Below are 27,631 nucleotides of genomic sequence, written 5' to 3'. Positions count from 1 at the left end.
CGAGAACACTCTTCTAAGTTTAAACACTTCTGCTGGCCGCCAAACTCCCCAAACATGAACATTATTGAGCGTATCTGGGATGCCTTGCAATGTGCTGTTCAGAAGAGATCTCCACACCCTCTTATTCTTACGGATTTATGGACAGCCCTGCAGGATTCAAGGTGTCAGTTCCCTCCAGCACTACTTCAGACATCAGTTGAGTTCATGCCATGTCATGTTGTGGCACTTCTGCGTGCTCGCGGTGGCCCTACACCATATTACACAGGTGTACCAGTTTCTTTGGCTCTTCGGTGTGTGTAATGATTCTACTTCTTCTACCGAGCGGGGTGGCGCAGTGGTTAGACACTGGACTCGCATTCGGGAGGACGACGGTTCAATCCCGCGTCCGGCCATCCTGATTTAGGTTTTCCGTGATTTCCCTAAATCACTCCAGGCAAATGCCGGGATGGTTCCTCTGAAAGGGCGCGGCCGACTTCCTTCCCAATCCTTCCCTAATCCGATGAGACCGATGACCACGCTGTCTGGTCTCCTTCCCCAAAACCAACCAACCAATCTACTTCTTCTTCTTATTGGCCAACATGTCATAAATTTGTTGATTGAAGACAACATTTTTCCACTTAGTCTGTATATGTATTAAGGTGTCTTCTTAGTTGCACAACTAGTTTCAAGTTAAAAAGACACTTTCAGTTGTTACCCAGAGCAAGGTGCCATACGTATAAAAATGCAAGCTAATTTACACAATATGTTACCGTTCATAATGGCTTGCAAAGTATACTGTTCATGATGGTTTGGCAGGCAGTTGGTGCACTTAAGATGGGAAAAACCTGGCAAAAATATAACATGGATATATGTATTGGTGAATTTGGTCATCTTTGCACCTAAAGCTAAAATACAATTTTTCCGCTACTCCCGGTGGCACCTAGTGCATGTCCTGTTGACAGGCGATGTCAGTGGCGCAAATAATTTGGGAAATATGGATTCCAAAAGTCTCTGACTAGAGTATTGGAGGAAACCACTGTATATACCAAAAACCTTGACGCGCAAGTCACCAAAGTGGCATCAAATTGAAAGACTTGCACCTGGCGAACTGTCTACCCAATGGAAGGCCCTAGTCACAAGACATTTATACTAATAACCAACTAAAAACAGAGCATTCACAATAAGAAATAAATTTCACAAAAGAAATTCGTTGCTGTAAAAAATTTAGTGGAAGTGGCAGACAATATTACATACAGTGATACTGACAATGGAAAATAAAGAGTGTACAGAATGTCAATCACTGGCTTACGACTTATGCACTGTCACCAGAATATGGGGGTCAAAATTTGTTTTCTATATCGATGTGTTAGGAACTGCTACTATGAAGAGCAACAACCATTTCTGTAACATTTTGTCCTGTGTGATTTCTGTTTCAGCCACGTGGTACAAAAACACTTTTTTCAAAATATGACACTATTTTATACAAATGTTTGAAGTAAATAGTGAAGGACCAGATAATTACCTTCAAAATTTTAGTTTTAAGCTCTACATAATAATTTCCCATTTTACTTCCTCACTGGGCAAGATGGTTAAGGTGCTATACTTGCATTCAGGAGGATTGTGGTTCAAATTCCTGTCTTGTCATATACGTTTAGGTTTTCTGTGATTGCACTAGATTTATCAAGGTGAATTTCAGGTTATTCCTTTGAAAATAAAAAGGCCTTGATTGTCTTCTCCGTTTTGTGCAGTGTGAAGTTGTTCTCCATGCCTAGTGAGAAATAAATATTGAACTACTAATCAACCTTCTTTCCTACCTTCGATTTCTCAGTTTAGTGTTAAAAGTATATCTGGAACAAAACCAGAATTCAGATTTTGCTCCTGTGAAGGGAATCATTCATTACTTTTTAGTGGATAGATTAATTCCTTGAAATATGAAGTACAATATTCAATGTGATATATTTTTGTTACTTTTGTGTCATGGCAGTGAGAGCCATGCCAGTTTACATGCTTTGTGTGCACATGATATGCAGAGGAAGAATAGGTGCTCCTGATGGCAGCACTATTTGCATTGCATCTAGTGGTGAAGCTGGCACCATGTGCTACCCTGGCAGCTGTGGGAGATTTAGTTGACAACAAACATGGTGTGCTTATGTTGTGGTCACACTGTTTATCTGGCATCTCCTGTTGTGTGTTTCCAGTGACCTGAAGAGGCGGCAGCCCACAATGTATGTGTGTGTTGCATAACAGTGGTCCTAGGGGACACAATTCCTCTTCCTCCTTAAAAAGAGGTGGGGGAGCTGGCTTGAAGGAGAAGTGGCTGCCACCAGGAAGGAGGTGCCCTATGACTGGTGAACCATTGGTAACATTGATATGCTTTGGCAGCTGAAGAGAGGGATGACACTCAATCAATGGTAGCCACGTCAATCACGACAATGCTCATGGGCCAGTGAGGTGCCTGATGTGGCATTGATGCAGCCAGCAGCAAAGGGCCACCATGTTCAGAGACCTGAAAAACCACAGACAGCCTGGGTTGTTATCAAGGAAGCCACTAGGAGGCGATGAAGAGGATGAGATCATGTGTGGTCCAGGAATATTTGTGTTGTAACTTCCATGAGCACTCTAGCACTCCATATACTGAAGGAAATGATACGGAATGGGAGCAATGGATCAACCAAGGGCGATATCCCAGTAGGCAGCAACACAGGAATGGAAGAAGGAAGAGATGTAGGACATGTGATGGTGGCATCAATTGAGCGATCAGTGGTGGGCACTGCAGTGGTGGTGGGCAGCAATTTGTTTGCACACATTAATGGCACTGGGGGTGGCAGAGGAGAAATTGTCTCCAGAGGCACTCAACCAGACACCAGTACAGTGACCAGAGTGGCTACAGAGGAGCTGGCAGTGCCAGGTGACAGGCCGGTGGGATGCCGACAGGCTCAGTTGGTAGACGAAGGCTGCTGTGATGTTGGAAGATAAGCAATGGGCTCAGTCAGGTGAGCGATAGCTCAATGGGGCATAGGCAGGGAAGCGAAGGACTGGGTCAGATGTGGATGCACCAGTGAGACATCAGCAGAGTGCGAACAGTGACTGGAAGCGAGAGATGGGTGGGATGTCATCAGGGTCCTGACATGCTTGGCATGGAGTGACAGACTGATGGGATGTCAGTGGTGGACCGATGGGCTTGGCCAGCAGTTGATGCACTAGTGGGATATTATCAGGGTGCTGACAAGCTTGGCCTGGAGCAGTGGCGATAGTGCCATTTGTGGTGGTGAGTAACATGCAATTTAGCATCTGTAAAAGTTCAATTGAAGGCAGTGAGGCCATACTAAAATGAGACACACATATATACTGAGAAAAAGTTGCAATTGTCCTAAGTAGGGCACAAAAATGGATAGCTACCCTCGATGAGTACACAAAGCATGTAAAAGTCAGTGGTGGGATGAAATCCCATCCTCATTGCCAAGTTTTGCATCATGGCTATGAGAGACAACTAGCATACCCCAGGCAGGAAGAATAAATAAACTTTATTTACTCTCTATAATGGAATACAAAAAAACAGTTGTTCGGACTTGTATGAAAATTACTTGATTCTGAGACACTGATGGTCACTGATGTAGCCCTGGGCAAATTGTGTCGACAGTAACATCATTGCAGCCATACTGATGGAGAGCCATAGGGCTGAGGGCGGACCAAGAGTGAGGTGCAGGTGAAGTGGAAATTAGTAGCTGGTCAGACGTAGTGTAGCTACCACAAAAAAATGGATCTGTCTGATGGGCCGCTGACACAGCTGGGATGATCCTGGAGTAACATTAAATTGTGCAGAGACAGATCATGCATGTAGCCAATGTCAGGCATAACATGGAGCTCTCAGTGAAGGCTCAGGATGTAAATTGGAGCAAAGGCATCAGCGGCTGGTATGAAGAACTCGAACAAGGCACAGAGGAAGGCTTGGATGTGGCTCAAAGTGAAAACATTGGCAGCTGGTGTGGAGGATTAGGACATGATGCAGAGTGAAGATTAAGATGAAACTCTGTTTATTGGCCTGCACTGAAGTGAAGGGAGCTCTGATTCATGGACTGGTAATAGTGGGCATCACTTTGTCTGGAATGACTCCCAGTGCATATTGGATCTGGCCGGCCGAGCGGCATCCTTTACATCAGCCCGGTATAAGACTACTGCCAAAGTAGTTGACAGGCACATGATATGTGGAGAAAGAATCAGTGCTCTCAATGGCAGTGCTTATTGCGGTGCCTCTAGCAACGAAGCTGGCACTATATGTTACCATGACAACTGAGGGAGGTGCAGTTGACAACAAACACGGCATGCTTATTTTGTGGTTGTACTCTTTGTCCAACATCTACTGTGGTCTTGCTGCTATCAGCATGTAGAGGTAGCAGCGTGTAGTACACATTTGTGTTACATAACTTTGAAGCCCTTGGTGTACTACCTTGAGCTGTAGCTCATTGTACCATGTGCTTTTATTCATTCATGAGATGTGCACATCTAATGTAAGAACTCTAACATATTATTCATTGACATATATAATGGTTCTGTGATCTTTACCGTAATGTCTTCTTTTATGTAGAAGGTCAATATGTTTCCTTTGTACATCTAAACATTGAGCACACCGTCCTGTTATCTGATGTTTTTCTCCAAGCTGGTAAACATTATCAGTGTGAATTGCACAAACATGCAGACAGCTACAAAGTCATCAATGATATAGAAAAAAAGGTATTTCGAGCCCAGTTTGCACTGTAGATATTAAAATGGTGGAATACTTTCTCTAAGTTATACATTTTCTCTCATGAAGACAAAAAACACTTCAAAGTCAAGTGCTGTCTTTATGCAATGTGAAAATTACATCTTAGTTTTGTGATAGCTTGTTTGTTGAAAGTGGGAAAATTTTCTTTCCCTCTCTCCATTTCTTTTCTGTGGTCTTGGTGGTGAGTGAAGTGCAGGGGGGATTGGGTGGGGGTGGGGGGTGGGGGGGGGGGGGGGGGAGCAAACCTGCAGCTTCTTTCTCCTTTCTCTTCCTTTACTTTCTTTATTCTTTACTGTCATGATTGTAAACTCCAGTGGTAGCTGCCACCCCTGAGACAAGTTGTTTATGACATTTTTGCTCCCTTATTTGCCTCTTGTGGTATAAATTTAATAACCAATTGAATTATTTATTGAAAGTAGCTGTCATGTTAAGCAGCATCTGTCTTCCCTCTCCTAGAACTACCATACAGCAATATTCCACTATGCGAGTACCTCTCTGCAGGACCTAGTTCACTTCCAGAAGTGAAATAGATTGTAGAATCATACAACTTACAACAATGACCATCCCATCCTGTTGCTCTTCTATTCCCATCAGTCAGGTAAACTGGGACCCACTAAATGTGCTATGGCTGCTGTTATGTAGCAGTATGTGCCTCCCATAAATGTTCTGAGCTGTCTCAGATACAGAGACATTACAAATATTTGGAAATTGTGGCATTCATTCATAACTGAATATTACAATCAAATACACCAATCATTGTAATTATACCTATATGATTACACACTGTTTCCAGTAGTGTGAGATTTATTAGAAATTACCGTGAGCAGAGTCTATGTATGTAAACACAATCAAACAGTGAAATGAACTAGCAAATACACACCAAAGGTGGAAAGAATAAATGAAACAATAAGAAAAATAAAATATTTTATTTGTTTTGTAGGGCTCTTATGATATTCAGAGTAATTAAAGTATGCAAGGAAGATCATCTTGAGAATTTATTGTGTGAACTCCTGTTTTGAACACTGAAAATATTCATTCATTATTGCATGATGGCTACTGGTGTGTGTGGGAATTTTCTGTTGAGTTGCTCTTCAGTTTCTTCACCAGAAAGTTTTTTACATATTTAACACCAGCGTTTTACCCATGGATTTGCAAGTAATAAAAGGTATGATGTAATACAAACTATCAAGAAGAAAATTTATATGCTATCAAGCACCAAGATATGTCCCAAAAAGGAATGACATGCTGCCACAGTCTTATGTCAGTGAGCCTGTCATTTAAATAAACTATATTATCAAAGACATGCAAAAATTTCCAGAATACTTGTCTCACATGTGTAAGTGATCTTATTAGAAAATTGTTTAACAAGCATGGCCTAGATCTAAACAGGTAAGGTAAAGAAGCATTGAGTGATGTTTTAGATGCAGATATTAAGGAAGAGCACAACATAAGAATGGTAAATTCAAAACCAGTTCTCCCAAGCAAGGTTTGGAAATTGAAACGTGCTAATTTACTGGCTCAAAGTATCCCAAATAGAACAATTTATAATGAATGTTTTAAATTACTAAGGTGCTATTTTTTATGTTAATGTGTGCAAATTCTGGGTGTAGCAAATTTGTGATGATATTACATTAAAACATGAGAGAATTAGTAAATTAAACTGATCAGATAATAGGTCTCTTAGACAATGCACAAGGGATAATTTATGGAAATATTTTGTGCTCACAGTCATTGTGTCATTATCACAACCATCACCAGCACTACTGCCACCTTTCTTCAGATTTATAGCCATGCCATAGTAACTTCACACTGTAGAAGTAATATGGAAGGAGGAAGAGTTGCTATATTTGTAAAAACCAAGTATTTGCCCTAAACTGTAAATTTTAAATAATACTGTCTGGAGCAGCATTTTGAGCCATGTGCCACTGGAGGGAAGGCATTTGTCCATGTCTATTAATTTTATCTATTTGTGGAACTCCCTCTGGTAATTTCAGTAGCTTCATCAGTCAGTTAGATCTTCTCTTGAAGCAACTGGCAGGAAAAGTGAAGGATATTGTGTTTATTGTTGATTTTAATTTGGATTTTTTAACTTATTCTTCCTAATTGTATCCTGTTAATCTATTTCTTGTGGTGGACATCCCTGCTAGAGTCAGTGTCTGTTCTTTCACATTAATGAAAGAAAATATAGAGGCAAAAATAAAACTGACAATCTTGCCATCAAGGAAGTTATTAATGAACAGACATTGACAATCACCATCAACAGTGTCTCAGAACACAATGAAATGAAGATAGAGAATAAGCAGGGTAATAAAAATAGTGTCATAATTCAGAAGTTTAAATAAATACATTTAGCAAGTAGGCTGGGAACCTCTTCATTGATAAGCTGATGAAAACTAAATTTAATACATTTTGTAATGCAGTTGTGCCCCTTTTTTCACAAAACATTTTCAAAAAGAATATGCACATTGCAGTCCAGCTAACAGATTTTTCATGGATGTTGACTGAACTGACAGGACGTAGGTCAGCCCTCATCGAGGCAATGTGTATCCTCGAGCAACAAGTTCCCATTACTTGTCATGAAATTAGTGTACCAGAGAACGCAAGAGAATTATTAAGTCATTAATAAATAAAGATTCATGTGAAGTTGACAGTATCTCATGTAAGTTACTGAAACCTACTCGAGTAAAATAGTAGAATATTGTGCCATGTATTTGATGTTGCTGTGTACCAGGGTATACTTCTTGCAAGAATAAAATATCCAATTGTAAAACCTCTTTGCAAAAAGGGAGACATCTCAAATGTGAACAACTGTAGGTAAATTTTGCATCTGCCTATATTTTTTGATAAAATATTACATGGCTAACATCTTAACCAGCTTGGAGCTATTAATAAGAGACTTTTGACTTTCAAAATGATGACTTTGTCAATTGTTATATCCTATGACATATTTCAATACGTTGATTCTGTTCATCATAATCTATTATTAGTGAGAGATCAGTATTATGGTACCTGTGGCTCATTAAGTAATCTTTTGAAATCTGTTTTTACCAACAGGAAACAGAAACTAATTTTGGAAGCAGTGGAGCTGAAAATCAGTTATATCTATTTCATGAGACTGAAGAAATCTATATGTCATAAAATTCCTCACTGTTTCTTCCTGTTCCCCATTTTGTTTCGCTAATAAGCTGCCCTTAGCAATTCACAGTTAATAAAAGTTAATGATGTTTACAGATGCTACCAATCTTGAGACTAAAGATTTCTCAAATACAAAGACCTCCTTTGCATGGTCCACAACTAGTTTGCTATGTAATTGGTCTCATGTTTCAGGAAACCGTGATCTGCATTGGTGTAATGAATGAAAAATATCGTCTAGTCACTTTTGTTTTAAAGATGACTGGTTTCCATGTTACTAGCAGATCATCATCAGATTTAGTGCAGCAACATGCATTATTAAACTTTGTTTTTATTTAAAATTTTGTTTCTTTTGTTGGCACTGGCACTTCATTAATTTTGCTACCTGAGGACAAATCCATTTTTAAATAAGCTTTGCAATTTGAAAAATGCTCAGTAACAACCACCAGTTGTTTAGATTGACTTCTGACTCACTACTGAATGTGAATAAGTTTGATGTACTGGGTGCTGAGTATATGTGTCTCAACTTAGCTCTCTTTTGAAATAAATTTAATTTCATTTGCATTTACAAAACTGACTCTCAAATTATTCAAAATATTATCAGTTTTCATATAACTAGGGTTTTTATTTAGAGTTAGGTTTTCAACAGTAAAATCAGGACAGTCCCATTTAAATTGAGGTACGTAGCAACTCTGTATTCAGTGCTACTGCTTTTGGCACTGCTTATGAATTACTTCAGGTTTAAAGGTTATAATCTACAAAAAGGATCTAAATACTGTCATTGTGGCATTATTGGCATTATTTTGTAAACATTGTCAAGACAGTACTTTTCTCATCTGAATTAAACTGTAATTATGACTGAGAGCTAATCGGCCTAACTTTCAATATCTTTTAATCTCAGCAGTTGGGAAGAAATTCAGCTGTGGGAGAGGAGTTGTCAGTTGTCAAGAAGAAATATTTTCAATTTTTTTCCCCTGTGGATTGTTTTATCTAAGGGTCCCCTCCCCTCCTAAACAATTTGTTGAGGATTTTACATCACAGATTTTTTTTATAAAGCTTTCTGTGATAGTATAGTGGATCAGCACTTTCTATTACTTTCATGATACATTTTTGAGCAAAATATTACTGTCTGAAATATGAAGCTTGCACAAGAAAATAAACAGAATGTGTTACACAATTGATGCATTTCTTTGTGGCACTTTTAATGACAAGAATTGCAAACTTAGCTGAAAATAATTGTTCAATAAGTTGCAGAACATATTTATCATCTCTACTTACAGTTAAAAAAATTTAATATTGTGCCATTATTAACTGTGCTGAGCTTTGGCTATATTGTTATTGTAGCTGTTGATGAGCGGAACTGAATGTACTGTGTTTTCTTTCATTAATTTATCACTCTACATTGTCTTTATGTGTCAGCTCAGCTGCTAAATCTAGGTTCTAGTGCAGAGTTCATGTTGTGAATAATGGTGACTGAATGAAATTTCACATATAAGAAAAATACTCAATGTTTTCACAAAAGACATCTTCCATGCCTCCCTATCCACATGTGAATTAAACAGGAATTATATCCTTTTTCAACTGTTAGTTTTTCTTCACTGCATAGTTTAAATGTCAAAACCTAGTATTTTTTATCACACTACCACAAATTTCGGAAATCAAATAAATCCAAAAATAGAGATATTAATGTTCAGTGAGGTGACAAAATTAGTTGAAAGCTTTGTAATATGTCAGTTAAGGAAGAATTTGTAATATTTTGCAATAGAGACCTCTGCATTCTTTTGATCCGGAATTTTGATTGCTTGTAGTGAACTGTTGGTACTGCAGTTACTGTTACTGAAGTTACTTCAAACCATTATTGTAATATGTAATCTGTAATTAGGCATGTAAATATTTTTTTTTTTAGTTCATTCAGATGTTTCGGAAACATAGATGTTATCTTTTACAAAGTTGTTTTAATTTTCAATTGGTTACAGATTCTGAGTATGAGGTAATTGTTGTAACTGAAGATTCAATAATATGTTGGAGTTGGGAAGGTGTTAACACTACACCTCCTGAAAATGTCATAACCAGTGGTGAGATAACAGCTACATTGTCACTTGAAGATTTGGAAAAACAGGTTCTAGGACGCTGTAAAGGCACAACATTTGTATGTGCCACAATAACGGAAGACAGTGAGTTTGTCATTACTGCATCTTCAAACCATAGTGTCTGCATTTGGGACATAAATCCAAACGCACCATATATTGTAAAAGAATACCATGACCAAAGTGGGTAAGAAACCTTTCACATTATTTGGCATACTTATCAGTCACTAACTTTGAGATATGTGCATTTTTTTAATGTTGTTATATACATCATGACATGAAATGGTCTAAGAGAAAACTTTCTCTTGTTGCTGTTGTATACATTTTTCCAATCATAATATCCAGTTTTATACCTGGGAGTGATTTTAAAGAATATTACATTGCCTATGCTAAAGAAAAAGTGAAGTGTGTACAAGTGTCTCATTGTCTATCCTTTTTGTATGGATTTTGTGTACAGTGTGAACAGTAGATTTATTTGTGGCACATGAAGTACTGAATTTTCCTGTGTGGCATAGCCATGTGCATGTAATATAATACATTTAGTTGTACACTGGTTTCTCACTACAGTAATTAGCGAAAGAAAGAATCAAAGCCTTTTTGAGAGAACAACTTCAGTGACCCTGAAACTGTTCAGAAGCAAGTCCAGTGGTTTTGAGAAACATTGTGTGCCACTCACTATGCTCTTTAAAAAATTGGGACATAGTCTTTGAAATATTGAAATGCTGAAATTTAGTCAATGATTGCTTTTACTGTTTCTTGTGGTTTAAAGTGGTTTAAATAAACAAATCTCTTACAAATAATATGTTTTAAATGTTATTCGACTCATATGAATGATTTCATAATAAATCACTTGCAACTACTGCTGATAATTTCGAATTAAAATGTTAAATTTATTTATTTATTTATTTATTCTTTGCCCATGGACTCCAGCTGAAAATCCAGCTGAGAGTATTGGGTGTGTCATACAATAGGCTATTAACATCAAACTTGATTTCATTATATATAAATGAAACAAATAATTTAACAGGAATAGTCTATAAGCATACAAAGGTATTACGTGTTTCACATTCTGTATACACACACATCCAAACAACATACAGAAATGATAATTTTTAAAGGTACATTTCAGTAATGATATAACATATTTAAACACCATCTTAGTATTCACTCAAACTATATATACATTTCTCTGTAAGATATAGTTTCAAATGATTTTTAAAACATTTTAAATCTGTTTCTTTTTTAATGATTTCGGGGAGTTTATTAAAAAACCTATTGCCTGCTTCTTCGGGGGCAGTCATAGACAGTTTTAGATTTCTGTTTATCATGTTGTAATTTTCATTTCCTCTTGTACCGTGTTTGTGTACATCTTTATTTAGGAGGTGTTTATCACTTGACCTTACCACCATTATGCTTTGGTATATGTACAGTGAATGTACTGTCATAATATTACAGTGTACAAAAGCTTGCCTACAGGTCTGTCTTGGTGGTATTTTTGCAATGCATCTCACTGCCCTTTTCTGAATTGTGAATACTCTTTTTAAGTAGCCAGCTTGTGCACTTCGCCATATATGAACTGAATAAGACAAATGTGGGAAGACAAGATCTGAGGACTTTATCTTCCACAGTCTTAGCTGTTTTATGCATGATGAGGACGACGGTTCAATCCCGCGTCCGGCCATCCTGATTTAGGTTTTCCGTGATTTCCTAAATCGCTTCAGGCAAATGCCGGGATGGTTCCTTAGAAAGGGCACGGCCGATTTCCTTCCTCGTCCTTCTGTAATCCGAGCTTGTGCTCCATCTCTAATGACCTCGTTGTCGACAGGACGTTAAACAGTAATCTCCTCCTCCTCCTCCTTTATGCATGATGAAAATCTGTTTGTTTATCTTTTTAAAAGTGCATCTATGTGCTCCCCCCATGCCAAATGTTTGTCTATTATAGTTTCTAGAAAGTTTGTACTTGTTACTTCTTTAATAGTCTCTCCATTTATATAATAATTTTCACTATGCTTGGTCTGAAATACTACATTCATTGTTTTAGACTGATTCACAAAAAGGTTGTTTTGTGTTAAATATTTATTTGCATTTTCGATATTCAGGAGTGCTTCCTTCTCAAGCTCCTCCTTTGTGTCAGCTGTGCAAATGAGTGTTGTGTCATCAGCATACATTATAAGTTTCTGATTTATATAGCTAGGGAAGTCAATTACGTAGAGTATAAATTGTATTGGCCCAAGCACCGACCTTGCGGCACACCGTGTTTGACTGTTTGCAATTCTGATCTGTAGTTTGTTATATTTCCCCCACTAGTATGTCTGATTTCTATGCATTGTTTTCTATTTGTAATGTATAATTTAAGTATGTCATTTTCCTCTAATTCCATACTGATATAATTTCATCATTAATTTTGAGTGGTTCACACAATCAAATGCCTTGATAGGTCCATGGAAATCCCACAAGTCTTTTGTTGCCTGTCAAGTAAATTAAGAATGTGCTCAATTATATCTGTTGATGCTGTTTTTGTTGACTTCCCTTCTCTGAAACCATATTGTGATGAATGCAGTATACTGTACTTTGTTATAATACTTACAATTCTTTATCATCATTTCACAGATTTTAGCAAATGTTGACATCAATGATATTGGCCTGTAATTTCCTAATTCATCCCTGTTCCCTTTCTTAAAGATTGGCTTCACTTCACTTACTTTAAGTGAGTCTGGACATATACCTTCTTCTATCACAGCATTCAGCATGCGTGTCAATGGTTTTAATATACATTCTTTGCATTCCTTTGTGAGATGTGATGTGACACCATCTAAGACAGATGAATGTTTAATTTTAAGTTGTTTTATTAGGTTTGACACTTCTGTATCTGTTGTAGGTATGAAAACCATAGTATGATTTGTATGTGGGGGGGCTTAACAATTTACTTACTGCATTTGTTTTATTTTGTCTTATTAATTCATCCGCTACAGTAATATAATATCTGTTAAAAGTATTGGCTATTTCTAGAGGGTTTGCGTTGCTTTTCCCACTCATCAGTGGGCAGATGTCGTCTGCCCAATTTGTTACTTTTCCTCTCTCTTCATTAATGAAAGACCATAAACCTTTTGAGTAGTTCTTTCCCTTATCTATAGACATCCTGATGAATGATTCTTTAGTTTCTCTGATAAAACTACAGTACTCTTTCTTTTTTATTTTATACAGTGTGTTGTAGGCCTCAGTATTTTTTGTTTGTTTGGAGAGGTCATAATACACTCTCAGATTATTTCTGGCATGGATTACTTCTCCAGTCACCCAGCTTTCCTTTTTTTGTTGCTTTCTGGCAAGCCTTTTACTAACAGGACATGTAACATCATAATTATTATTGAATAAAGAAAAAAACTGGTTCCATTTTGTGTTTGCATCTTTAGCTGCATATATTGTTTCCCATTTTTCTGCCTTTAACATCTTTTGTAGCTGATTTATGTTATGTGGGTAGTTCTGTCTTCTCATCTCCCATATCTTCTGCACTGAATCACTAGTCTTTATATTTCTGTCTATCATGATTGCAAAATGGTATGCTAATGTGGAGTTTATTACCTGTGTGTCACAATAGCATGTAGGAATATTTGTTATTACATGATCAATTATTGTTTCACTATGCTTTGTTATTCTGGTTGGTTTATCTATTTTTATTTTTAGATTGTATATGCACAATAAGTCCAGTAGGGTCTTAGTATTATCTGTATTTTTACTTGTGTCTATGTTCAGATCTCCTATAATGATCAAATAAGCATATGTTTTTGAGAGGTGTTGGATTATATCTTCCAGCTGTTCAAAGAATGTTTTAATTACACCATTTGGTGATCGATACAAACCTAATACACAACATAAATTCCCAGCAATTTTAGTTTCCAGTGCTGTAGCTTCAAAGCTCAATTCTATATTATATTTTGTTATATTTATGGCTTTAGTTGATTTTTAGTTAGAAAAAATGGCAACCCCACCACCTTTATAGGAAGTTCTGCAAAAACTGTCTACTATCACATAATTCTTCAAGTTGTACATTCCTATGAGATTTTCTTTTAGCCCATGTTTGGTAACTACTAGAATGTTTGGCCTATATTCCTGTAATATTACCTCTAGTTCCTCTGTTTTATTGTTTGTGTATTAAACATTTTGGTGAAGTATTCTAACAGTTGGCTTTAAATTTAATAGTTCCCCTTCCTGTAATTACTGAGCACATCACTTGCTCCCGTTGCTTCTGGTACTATGCAGTGATTTTTTTCAGTTTGTGTCATTAAACCTGGGTCATATCTTTGTCTTATGTTTATATTCCTCTCACTATTGTCACACTGGTATTTAAGATGGACAGTTTTACTTACATCTTTTTCCATGTTCTCTTTCTGCTTACTCGATACCATAAAAAATCCTCACTTATGTAGGCATTCAGACTTCCCGGGCTTGCACAGGGGAGTGAGTAGATAATATTTTGTATTGGAACCCATGTACAGAAATGTGCTACAACCATTTTAAAACATGTTGAATGTGACCACTTTCATAAGTAATTGATTAGACATGACCCAGTACATCACTTGTGCTACAGTTCCACTCATTAATAGCTAAAGAAATTGCTCATGTACTCATTGACGGTTTCTCTTCAGTGTGATGCAGTACAGCCTCTTCCATTTTGGGTGTGCAGCATCTCCTTGGAGCATTGCAGTCATGCCTGCTTAGAGTTTAGGTACCCTTTCTGAAGCTGTTACGTAATTGTGGCAAAAATGGTATGCGATGGAGTCAGACGTGGAGACCAATCTTGATAAAGGTAACGAGCTGCAATTCCTTTAATGTGAGTGTTGCTATGCAGGAGGATCACGTTGGTGTATTCTGCAAACGTATACTCAACCATGTTGCTCTAACACTTGCAGAATGAGACTCACACCAGGTCATAGAGGTAGGATAGAAATCAAATAACATCAGCCAATCTGGCGTAACCACCCCCGCCATGACTAACCTGTGCATACTTACCTACCAAACATGTTTTCAAATGGCCGTAGCACAGAAATGGTATGTTTCCAGACTTTAGTTCCTGTTGAAAATATTATGCTCACATTCCCATCTACAAGTCTTAGAAGTTTGTTAAGAGGAATTTCCAAACACCTTGTATAGAGCAGAGATGGTCATCTGGGTGCCTGATTACCTTAGCCCAGTACAGCCAGGCCGGCCTGACATAGATGCAGATAGCTTATCAGCAATCACATGTCACAGTGCAGCAAAATAAAGTGAGAGAGCATGCCCAGCTTAAATGAGCAGGCATTGGTAGCAGTGTGTCATACCAGGACATGATAGGGATTTGGTGGCAGCTGGTGAAATCTAATTCTGTTTTATTATTTACAATGTATTTACATTACATACAAAAATGCAGGCATCTTTATTTTGCTTTCTTTTATTTATTTTACTAATTACAGTGTATATTTCCTGTAAGCAAGGGAATGCGTGGTGTGCAGTCAAAGAACAGCCCTCAGATGGCCATCTGTGAGTTGTCATTGATGTTTCAATTTGCAAAGTTTTAAGGCTGAGAAAACTTGTTCACATAAATTTATAGGACCAAATATGTCCATTATAGCTGCCATTTTCACATGTAGTTTAGGGAGTCTATCCTGTGGAAAGTAAGAATAAAACTGAGGATGTCCTTCACCATTCTAAACTTCTCCTTAATAAAATGAGCATGTTGCACATTTGTTAATTCTAATTGCACCTCTGTGCACACATTTCTGACATCAATTGAACATTTTGACATGAAGATATCAAACAATGGCTCAAATGAGTTCAAATCCTCCAATCTTTTCATGAATATTACACCTCAATTATTGAGAGACTGAATGAATAACTAAAGATTATTATTTATGGTAGCTACAAATTTCATCGCATTTGGAAAATGCATGAAATTGCTATTCTAGAATTGATTTCTCTCTGTCTCCAACTTCATTTACATTATGCAAATTTTGGCAAACAGAGATACAATTAATTGACCTTTTCCTGGAAAAGAAGCATTGAGAGTGTTCAAATGGACCATTATTTCAGTACCAAGTGCTAGGCTGGACCTGAGTTTTTCCTGGCATATACAATGTTCAAATACTCATGGGAATGCAGGCAGCTGACATTGTCAACAACTGCCAATATTTCAACAGGAGCTCACCCTGCCATTTTCAAGGCAAAACTTCAGCGAGCAAGGGGGGAGGGAGAGAGAGAGAGAGAGAGAGAGAGAGAGAGAGAGAGAGAGAATGTGTGTGTGGTGTGTGTGTGTGTGTTTATTATCTTTATGTAGTTTCTCTGAAAACCAAGGTTTTAAATTGGCTTGCACAGCACTTACATGCTCCAGTTTTACCTTGGAAATGGCAGGGTATGCTCCTGTTGAAATATCGGCAGTTGTCGATGACGTCATGTGGCTGCATTCGCGTAAGTTATTGGAACAATTGCTATATGAGCTATACAGTGAGAGCCAGAAAGCTCAGGAACTAACCTCCCTTTCATATCCATAAAATGATTTACTTGGTAATACAAAAGGAGGAAACATTCGAGGGTGTTTTGCCCCTACTCAGCTATCTTATCTGACAAAAACAGGGTATATCATTGAAATCAGATTCCAGTTAATCCATTAACTCTCAAAACTGCCTTTGATTCAGTTTAGAGACCTAACAACTACGTTCATAACCATGTCAACTTGCACAGTCTTGGCACAAAGTGCCTCCACTGAGTGGAATTTCTGTCCTGATATCAGCTTAGTTTTCAGAAGTCTCACAAATCCCTAATTACAACTGGTCATATTTGGTGTGGTATCAGTGGCAAGGGAAACCAGCTTATTTCCAGGGGAAGGGGAGATTCATATCCTGAAGGGCCTGTTCAGTGACACAAAATGTATTTTCCCCAGTACATGTATTTCTCATCAGCATTAAATCCAGAAGTTCTTCTGTGATAATCAGATCTATATCCACTTCTTGGACAAAAATCCTTAATTCTGCTGTATCAATAATGTTGTTACTTTCATCAAGGCATAGAGAATATGCAATTAATTGTTGCCATCTCAGCGTTAGTTGTCATTCAACACCTGTGCTAACCTCTAGTATACAGCATGCAGTTGTATGATGATACACACAGACTGCATTAAATTGTGATTTAGTTAGACGATACATGGCTTCTCTGGCAGTGTTGAGGCATTCTTCCACAAATGACTCAGTGGAGAATGGTTAAAGCTCCAGCAGTTGGGTGAGCCATTTTAAAGCTCACCCTCACTGCATGATGGCTTGTAACTTCATATTCCCAGAAATGAAATTGTTGGGTAAATAAAATTGTAATATAAGTCTAATAGTTGATATTAAGTTAACTGAAATAAAAGAGCTTACCTCATTGCTGGTGGATTCTTTTAGCTTTGCAATTAGTTGCAAATGCTTGTCTCCCTGAAAACTGTTGCACATGTCATCATGTTTGGAATGTAATGTCACGCAATGTTATATTTTTTTCTGCAACAGAACTTCCACATATTAAACATTTAGCACATTCATTAATTAAAACTTCTGGCCTAAGAGACCATGGTTGAACCCTAGAAATTCTACCTTTTGATGTTTAGTAGCCAACTGTGGGCAGCGTCTTGTGAAGTGAGACAATGACTGGCCGCTAGGCAGTGGAGGTCCCGTTTATATAGAGTGCATAGAGGGTGCCACCACTTGTCACATGCTGTCAACAGTGAAACTCTCTCTGACTAACGTCTACTGTCTATCAAAAGTAACTGATTGTCACATCATTGGTACAAAGTCGACCACCATACCTTATCTAACTTTAGGCCTTCTTCTTTTCTGTTAAAATTATTGTGGTGTTATAGATCTCTATGGCTTATCTGTACATACATCCTTAGTAATGTGATGTCATAGCAAGCACGTTTGTCTCACTAAATTTGATTTCATGATCACCATCTTCAAAAACATGTTCCACTACAACCGATTTGTCAGTGTGTCCCAGACTACAGGTACTTTTGTGTTCAGTTAGGCAGATATTAACACTTCTTTTTGTTGTTCCAATATAAACCTTCCCACAACTACACAGAATTTTATACACCCCAGGGGTTGTAAAAGGGTGTCGTGCATCTTAATGAAGATACCAGCCCTGAAAGACTACACGTTATAATTTAGCACATTCTCCAATTTGCACAAAAAGCCTTTACCCATCCCACTGGGATTCTGTTTGCACTAGAATGTGCTCTCTTCTCAGCTGAATCCATATTCAGAGCATGAGGTGTAAATGCAGTGAGACAATAGATTTGTTTACACAGCCAAGACCGACAACATGCAACAATTCTGCCTGCTTGCCACCCATCTACTGAGGGGAACCCACTAGGCAAAATTCCTAGTTGGAGCAAGCCTGGTACAGAGGTTAAGATAGCATAAAATAGAATGTCTGTATTATGCTAGAATATTTCCATTGGCAGTTTTGATTGAATTTTTTCCTCTATATTCAATACCAGGTGAAATCTATCTTGCACCCCCTTCTTGCTTCCTTAATGCCACAGTGTAGGGCATTCCTGAACTGCTTGCTGCAATGTGGTGCAGATGGGAGAAGGTGAGTGAATGAAGTGCAGAATCTGGCCTTTTAGCGGTGCTTTTAATCACTCAGACATGCTTAAGCATGAGCCTGCATTGCAGCATCAGATCGATTACAGTTGTTTCATATGCAGGTAAAGGTATCTATTCATATAATTTTAATATATCACAACAATAGATGACAAAATTTACCTGAGCATTATAGAAAAGATTGGAACTATTAATAACATTCAGGTTAATCTTTTCTGTGTGGTTTACACTATCAGTGGTGACTAATTAAAAACAATCCCAAAAAGATGGTTTTTTGGAAACAAATTACCAACAATATCTTCTATCACATAAATAAAATGAAAAAAGGGCATAATGAAACAACAGCCAAGAATCAGAAATAAAATACATTTAAGAGGGGACACAGACAGAAAACATAAAAGAATCAGAAACACTGTATAGATTAAACTAAATAACTACACCAGTAGAAGATGAAAAGATATTGGAATTGCAAGGAAAAACAATAAAAAGAAGAGAAAATTGAAATCTATCCTCTTTGGTCAGCACAGAACTAAAATAATACTAATAAAAATAAAATAAAAAGGAAATGTATTGTAAAAAAGATTAAAAATTAGAACAAAATATCCATTATTTTTGCAAACAATATCTTATGTTAGTGTGCATGTAAACCTAGAATATTAAACTCATTTGCTTGTATTTGCATTGCAGGGATATATACTGCCTGAGCTCTATCAGTGTAGATAGCAGTATACACAGATTTCTGTCATGTACCAATAAAAATGTCAGACTCTGGAAATTTGATCCTTCTGCTTCTGGGAATAATGTCACTCTTCTAAGCACATTTGATGCATTATGGCAAAGTGACGACCTTAATTTTACACTGCCTTTATTTGCTGTTGCAGACAACACCAACAAAGTACAGGTACAAAATATTATAAAATGTTATTTGACTGGTGAACACATCGGGATTGTTATATGATTGTGTGTGTGTGGGGGGGGGGGGGGGGGGGAGAGAGAGAGAGAGAGAGAGAGAGAGAGAGAAGAGAAAATTTTTGTCAAGTGCCATGCCTGGTGCTAAATGTCGTGCTAATAAAGGTATTGTTCTTCCTGTCAAACCAATGCAATGCATAATTATTTGTTGACACCTGTCTTAAAAATATATTAGTGTGATGTATTTGGTAGAAATATATAAAGATGAGTATGGTGGTGAAATTGTTTGAACAACTGCTGTTCACATTGCTATGCATATCACTTACCCCACTCACAAACAAACCATTGCTCAGCCATCAGAATGCTCACTTGTGGCTTGGTAGCCATTTGTAATGGAACTCCCCATGTGCTGCTACTGCCAGGTGAAAATTCACTCACTTATTTAATTTTTGAATGGGAAGGCTTTAAATCTGTCAAATTCGTTGTTGATTGATAGAAGTGTAGGAGAAGCAGTGCATGAATGTCAAAATATCTGCTAGTATTGCAGGATGTTAACAGCTGGTTGCACTGAAATTCACAGCCAAAAAGAACTGAGAGACTATCGGTTTCTAACTGAAGAGTCACAACGATTGAATAAATCGTGCATCAGAATAAGAGGTTCACTGTAACTGAGTTCATGTTTTTGGCTCCTGAGATTCCTTGTAACACTATTCATGAGACATTGACTGAAAAGTTCACTATCAGAAAGTATGCACAAGAGGGGCCCACAACTGGCTACAGCAGACTTCAATGGCAACACATTTCATCTTCCTGTTAATTTCTTCAATGCAATGCAAAAAATGACAACATTTAGGATTTGATTGTCATGGCTGTCAAGACTTGGGGTATTCCATTCATACCTGCAACCATACAGCAATCATGTGAGCATTGGCATCCTCCTTGCTCAAGCCATGAAAATTCAATCAGTCTGCTGACAGATTCAAGAAAACTGTGTTTTGGGATTGAAAGGGGGTATTTTTGATTGATTTCTTGACTTCTGAGGCATAAGTAAACATTTAAACAACTGCTTGCTTCTGTGTCACCCATCGAACCATCGTTATTCTGCAACAGTTTTGATGGAACAGCGTCACACAACTCTCACAATAGTCTGGAATTGCCACCCAATGGCTACACATTGTTTCCTAAGTAGACTACCACTTGTTTTCTGAATTGAAGGAATGTTCAAGCAGAAGGTTCTTTAGTGGTGATGGTGAAATTAAGTGCAAAGCCCACCATTTCCATAAAAACATGGTGGCACACTGGTACCACATGAGCCTACAAAAACTGCCCCAACATCTACAAAATTTGCCAAGTGAAATGGTTATATTGGAAAGTAGAGGAATATTCAACCTTTATAATGATTATCAGTTGTTAAAGAGAAGATTTCTTTCCATTTACAAAAAGAAGAAAACAAGACCTCATTTTTGGGATCACTCTCATATTTCCAAAAATGAACTGCAGCTTAGATAGCAGCAACCCGGATGATGATGTGGTCTTTGGCTCCCAAAGCATTCGATATAACTCCATGTTGCTGCCTAATGAGCAAAATATGAGCATATAGAATGTCAGAACAGCTTTGTGATTTGATTGGAGAGTTCTTAGCAAACAGAACAAAACATGCCACTTTAGCAGAGAGAAATCTTCAGACACAAAAGTAACTTCAGGTGTGCCCCAAGGGAGTGTTTTTAGGAGCATTACTTTTCCCAATTTGTATAAATGACCAAATTGATAATGTTGAAAGTTATATGAAGCTTCCAACAGATGATGCCCTTATATACAGAGAAGTCACCGTGGTGGAAAATCGTAGCAATGAGCAGTATGGTCTGCAGAGGATCGACAGCTGGGGCAGGGGTTGGCAGTGGACCCTCAACATAAAAAAAGTAATATATTGCACATAAATAGACATAAAGACCCATTATTGTATGATTACACAATTGCAGAACAATCGCTGGAAGCAGTGACCTCCATTAAATAAATATGTGGGGTATGTATACAGAGAGATTTAAAGTGGAATGACCACATAAAAATTATCATAGGTAAGGCAGATTCTAAACTGAGATTCATTGGAAAAATCCTCAGGAAGTGTAGTCCACCGACGAAGGGATAACTTACAAATCCCATGGTTGACCAATACTTAAATATTGCTCATCAATTTTGAAGCTGTATCAGACAGAATTGATAGCAGAAACTGAGAAGATCCAGAGACGGACACAAGCATGTCACAGAGATGCTAATCCAACTGTAGTGGGAGATGCTACAAGAGAGACAATGTGCTTCACTGTGTGATTTAATGTTAGGTAGTTAGTTAGTTACTTTCATGTTCCATGGATTATTTTGCATGATAATTCATCATGTTGTGGAGTGAGTCATTTTACATTCATATTGCAAACTAATTTGTACATCTATTTGTACTCTAAATATCACCATATAATTTTTTTCCTCCCGAAATGAAAACAAGATATACAGCCTGAGTTAGCCATTCCTACCCACTGCCTTTTACACATTACAAACATAGAAATTCTTCTGTGGAATAGAAGGAGTTGTCAAGGAGAAACTTTTTCAGTTTATTTTCAAATTTTACCTTGCTATCTGTCAGACATTTTATGTCACTGGGTAAGTGGTCAAAAGTTTTTGTTGCAGCATTGTGCACCCCTTTCTGTGCCAAAGACAACCTTAATGTTGAGTAATGAATGTCATTTTTCTTCTGTTATTGTAATTATGTACCTCAATGTCCCTTTTGAACTGTAGTGGAATATTTACAACAAACTTAATGAGGGAGTAAATATACTGCGAAGCTGTAGTCAGAATGCCCAACTCCTTAAAAAGATGTCTGCAAGATGATCGCAGGTGAGCACCACCTATTATTCTTACAGCACATTTAAGGGCAATGAAGACCTTCTTTCTTAAAGATGAGTTACCCGAGAACATTATTCCATATGACATTACTGAATGAAAATAAGCAAATACGTCAGCTTACTGATTTCTCTCTCCCCAAAATTTGCTATGATTCTAAATGCAAATGTGTTTTTCCAATTTAAATTCTCATCAATATGGCCATGTAAGAATTTTGAAGTTTCCACCTTATATATTATCTCATCACCATGTGTTACACTTATCACTGGTGCAGTACCCCTAGAGGTGCAGAACTGAATGTGATGTGTCTTTGTGAAATTCAGGGTAAGACCATTCGCAGAAGACCAGTCAATGATACTTTGGAGAACTTTGTTTACCATTTCTTCCATTTCTCTATGTATACTGAGAGTTATTACAATACTGGTGTCATCTGCAAAAAGGATTAATTCTGCTTGATGTACATGAGACAGTAGATCATTTACATATATGAGAAACAGTAGTCGACCTAAGATTGAGCCTTGGGGAACCCCATATGTGATTTCTCCCCAGTCAGAATTATGTCTCTGGATTCTGTTGGTTGAATTACTACTAAGTACAACTTTCTGCCTTCCTTTTGTTCGATATGACATGATCCATTGGTTGGCTGTATCATCAATCCCATAAAACTTCAATTTATCTAGGAGTATACTTTGATTCACACAGTCAAATGCTTTGGATAGATCACAGAAAATACCTATCAGTGCTATTTTGTTATTTAATTCTTGTAATATCTGCTTCTCAGTAGAGCAACCCTTCTGAAACCCAAACTATGATTTGCTGAGGATATTGTTGTTGCCTAGGTGAGATACTATTCTCAAATACATGACCTTCTCAAAAATTTTGGAAAATGATGTCAGCAGCGAAATAGGTCAGTAGTTCCTGACGTCTCTCTTATCACCTTTCTTAAAGAGGGCTTTAATAATGCCATATTTTAGTCTCTGTGGAAAAATGCCATGAGTTAGTGATGCACTGCATATTTCAGACGATACTGGACTTACTGTATGGGAACAAATCTTTAGTACTCTATTGGGAACATCATCCATCATCAAAACCAGAAGAGCTTTTATTCTTGAGAGAATGTATGACCCTCTTAAGTTGGTGGTACATTAATATGATGAAATTTTATATGAGTTACTTCTTCAACATATTGCTGTAATCTTTCTCTTGAACTGTTGGTCCCTATGCTTTCTACTGTGTTTAATAAATTATTATTAAATACAGTTGCTACCTGTGACTTATCATCTACATCACTTCCATTCAATTCAGTAGTAATGTTATCCTCTTTTGTGGTTGGTTGTCCTGCCTCTTTCTTCACTATTGCCTTAACTCTGTTGTCAGACGTACTGATTTCTGACATTATGTGCATGTTTCTCAATTTTTTAATAACCTTTCTTAGTAATTTTGAGTAGTTTTTGTAGTGCACAACTTGTTCTTGCCAAGAGATACATTTCCCTTTTCCTATCACAAGATACTTTAATCCCCTTAGTGATTCATGGTTTTTTACATGGCTGTTTAATGTCCCTTCTGATTAGCTTACGCAGAAAGCTGTTTTCAAATACTGATATGAATTTATCATGGAATAGATTAAATTTTATATTGGCATTTGATTCTTTATAGGTTTCATCCCAGGTTGTTTCTTGTAAAGTACTCTTAAAAACATATGCCCTGTAGTCGTTAATGATTCTAACAGACTTCCACTGAGGTGTATCCACACTGTAAGGCACTATGTCATTTAGCCTGATGAACCACGCAGTCTGATCAGAGAGAGCATTTGTTACTGGGTAAACAGTTATTTTCTTGCTTTGTCCCTCACCAAAGAAAACATTATCAATTAGGGACCTAGTGTCTTTTTATCCACCTGTGTTAGAAATTTAACTAATGAGACCAAATTATAGGGTCCAAACAAGATTTCCAGATTATTTTTTCCTATCAGAATCCTGTAGAAAATCTACATTGAAGTTACCACAGACTATTAACTGCTTGCAGATGTCTGACAAACAGCACAGTAAGAAATTCAGGTTCCTCATAAACAATTCAAAATTTCCCAGTGGGGATCTGTATACTGTTACAATTAAAAGTGAACTGTTTTTCAGCATTGATTCACAAGCACACACTTCTGTGTGCTAATCACTACAAAATCTACTTGTGTCAGGGCTTTTGAACTTGTGTTCTGTCTTAATATATGCAACAACTGCTCCTTTTCCCAATATTAGTTCTGCATCAGTAAGCTGCTAGACTGTAATTTTTTATATGTAACTTATCTAACCCTGTGGTTATGTGGTGCTCAGATTGGCACAGGATGTCTATCTTTTCCTCTAAATTTTGCAAGCCTTATTAGTCAATCTTCTAATATTTTGGTGGAATAAGCTAACCTTACTTTTCTGTGCATTCTTGTTGGGCTCTTATGTTATAGTGACTTCTTTCAAAACAGGGTGCCTTAACTTGATTCTAACCTTAAAAAGGTACCCATCTGACACCAGTAACACAGGGATCTTGCATTGTGTGATGGTGGCCCCTCATACAATTCCTGAAAGAAGTTCAGCCAACATATCTTTCCCTCTCCTATTCAGGTGCTGGCGATGTCTAGTATAACCCCATCTCCCAGTTGTAGCAACATGCACTGCACTCATACTCATATGAGAATTCATTTCAGTCAGCAGTAACCTGCTCAACTCAGAGTTAACACTGCTCACAGCAGTATTAACCCAGGGCTGGCATGGTGCCCCAGGACCTCCATGAAATTCAGATGTGTGTGTGTAGATGCTACTCCTATTTTATCCTTAGCCAGGCTATTTCCTGCCTCACCTACTATAATAGCCTGATCCTCTTTGCCAAAACTTGTGCACAATTTTCCTATGTTCTCTGTCACCTGGCTGAGGGTAGTACTTGGCTTCACAGTACTTGCGACCTGGTACACTGCTCCGAACTTTTCCTATATCACGTGGCCTACAGCCCTCTCCTGGCTGCTACTTAGCAGCAAGACTCTTTTCATTCTACTCTTTTTTGGTACTGACCTACACTGAGTTTCTTGACTAGAAGCCTGCTGCACCCTACTGTAACCTACAACAGTATGAGGCTCTGCCCCTCCTACTTCAGGTAACAAGCCAAATTTATTCGATATTGACAGCTCACGTGTAGAAGAAATTGATGAGCTGTTCCCCTTTTGCCCATTGCTTGTTACCTGTACCCAGTTCCCACAACCTCCGCCCCCCCCCCCCCCCCCCCTTCTATCTATCTAGTTCCAACGTCACGTGATCTAATTCAGCCTGAAGGGCACAAATCTTTGCCTCCTCTTCAGCGATTCTCTTGTCTTTTTTGCAGAGCCTACAGTTCCATTGGAGAGCCTCATTGAGATCCCCATTCAGTTCTCCACTACAATCACCCTAGTGAAATTCCATACCACAGTCTACACATACCACTCCCTCTTTGACTATCCTACGGCAACATCCACACTTATCACGCATTGCAAGACAGATTAAGTGCTTAAAATTCTGAGAGTGTACATTACTTTAAGAGTCAATGACTGTGTCACTTTTATCACATGAAAAGGCCATGAAGGTAAAATTAGAGAGTTCAGAGCTCACACAGAGGCTTAAACAACAATTGTCCTTTCTGGAGACCATTTGTGACTGGAACAGGAAAGTGGATGAGTAACAATGCTACAGAGTACTGTAATGGGTGTACTGTAGGGTAGGAGTGAGTGAGTGGTCCTCTGCTGGAGGTTGATGATGGAGTGGGCAAAGAAGGCAGCCAATTAGTTGATAGAACACTTTATTGCATGACACGAGTAGACATGTTTCAGCACTTCCTGAAACAGACAGACTGCAGATGAATGGGGGTGATCCTCAAATCCTTGCACACTTGTGAGGACATGCTCATGCAGGTGTTCCGCGTGGACAGTAGTGATGGTCTGGCTACCCCAGCAGATGGCCGATGGCAGCTGATGGCTTCTGGGTAGTGGTGCAGCAGTGAAGTAACATCTGTGTACCCACAATGGACACTCTGTGGTGGCCATTGATTCGCGGCCTGGTGGAGGCAGTGTCGTGGATGCAGGACAACTTACACAGGTTGTGAATCATCAGAGAGGTCAGCTGTGATGACACCCTAATGGGCTGGTCCTGATGTTTTAAATCCCATTCCTGTGTACTGACAATTGCAGAAGGACCCTGTATCAAGGCCACATCAAAATATCTGGAGTGGGTTGATGGCCTGGCACGGCATAACTGTTAGGTCGGTCAGTCGTGCAGCAGGAGCCCATGTGAAGTCCCGCTTGTTGACACACAGAAACACCTAGTATGAAAGTGGTGTCTCTACTGATGTTGCTGAGCTGACAGGATGTTGACCGATTGGCTGCAGCCTGGTTTCATTGCTGGGCTGCTGTCCTGGCAGATGGTGTCTGAGACATTACATTTCCTCCCTCCATAGATTAATCTGGTCCTCCAAGTTCCTGTTTTGTTGGTATGACTGTAACAGAGACACATTAGTGTCTATGAATGTTTCTTCATTGTTCGGATAAGACTATGGCATTTCATTTTTATTTTGCTTTAGATACAGTACCTCACACATATGATCCTTAAGCACTGAGTTTCTGTGCCTGTCTTTGCTTTTTTCTCACAAATTATTATTTGTCACTGGTTGAGTCATCTCTTCATTGGTGCTGTCATGACTGTTGTGGTTCAGCAGGTTGAAGGAAGGTAGGGTGGGATTTGGGCAACTCTGCATTTGAGATGGTAGCACAAAGTATAAATGGCTCATGTGCTAGTCCCTAGGGTTATGAGTCATTAGTGTCGTTTGGTGCCATGTTTTTTCACATGATGGTGTATATGTTCTATCATCATATGACCATTTTGTGCCACTATCATCTGCTTCAGGGTAGCTCAAAGAGTTGGGTCTGAAATGCATTTAGGAAAGCCAGGAAACCTGGACAGGATTTCGAAAGGTGGATGTGGTAGGTAAATTAACAAGTAGCTGGCGTTTAGAGTTGTGATTCTGGTAATGGTGTAAGGTAACTGGAAAATGGGACCTGAAATGTCACATTGAGTACCATTCATTAGCTGTCCCTGACCTTGTAGCTGTTTGTGTTGGACACTGCTGAAAAGTCCTTGGTCATAGCAGGTGGCAATGACTACCATCAGTTTCGCTATGAGTGCAGCAAGTGTGGCTCTATCTTCTGGAAAACACTGGTTTCACTTGTAATGACTTCCATGGGGCATTTGGTCACAGGCTTC

The 27,631-nt window shown here is 38.2% G+C and overlaps 1 protein-coding gene across 1 annotated transcript in view; it reads left to right on the top strand.

Moving 5' to 3' along the window:
• Positions 1-27,631, top strand: part of LOC124556834 (apoptotic protease-activating factor 1) — a 285,519-nt gene that overhangs the window by 197,079 nt on the left and 60,809 nt on the right. Inside the window, exons 14-15 of the mRNA XM_047130851.1 lie at positions 9,850-10,147; positions 19,251-19,464. Of these exons, the coding sequence (XP_046986807.1) occupies positions 9,850-10,147; positions 19,251-19,464 (512 nt within the window). The remainder of the gene's footprint in view (positions 1-9,849; positions 10,148-19,250; positions 19,465-27,631) is intronic.

This window comes from Schistocerca americana, chromosome X (genome assembly GCF_021461395.2).
Source record: "Schistocerca americana isolate TAMUIC-IGC-003095 chromosome X, iqSchAmer2.1, whole genome shotgun sequence".
Classification (NCBI taxonomy): Eukaryota; Metazoa; Arthropoda; class Insecta; order Orthoptera; family Acrididae; genus Schistocerca; species Schistocerca americana.
Note: the sequence above shows the minus strand (reverse complement) of the source record. Positions and strands in the feature narration are given on the sequence as shown.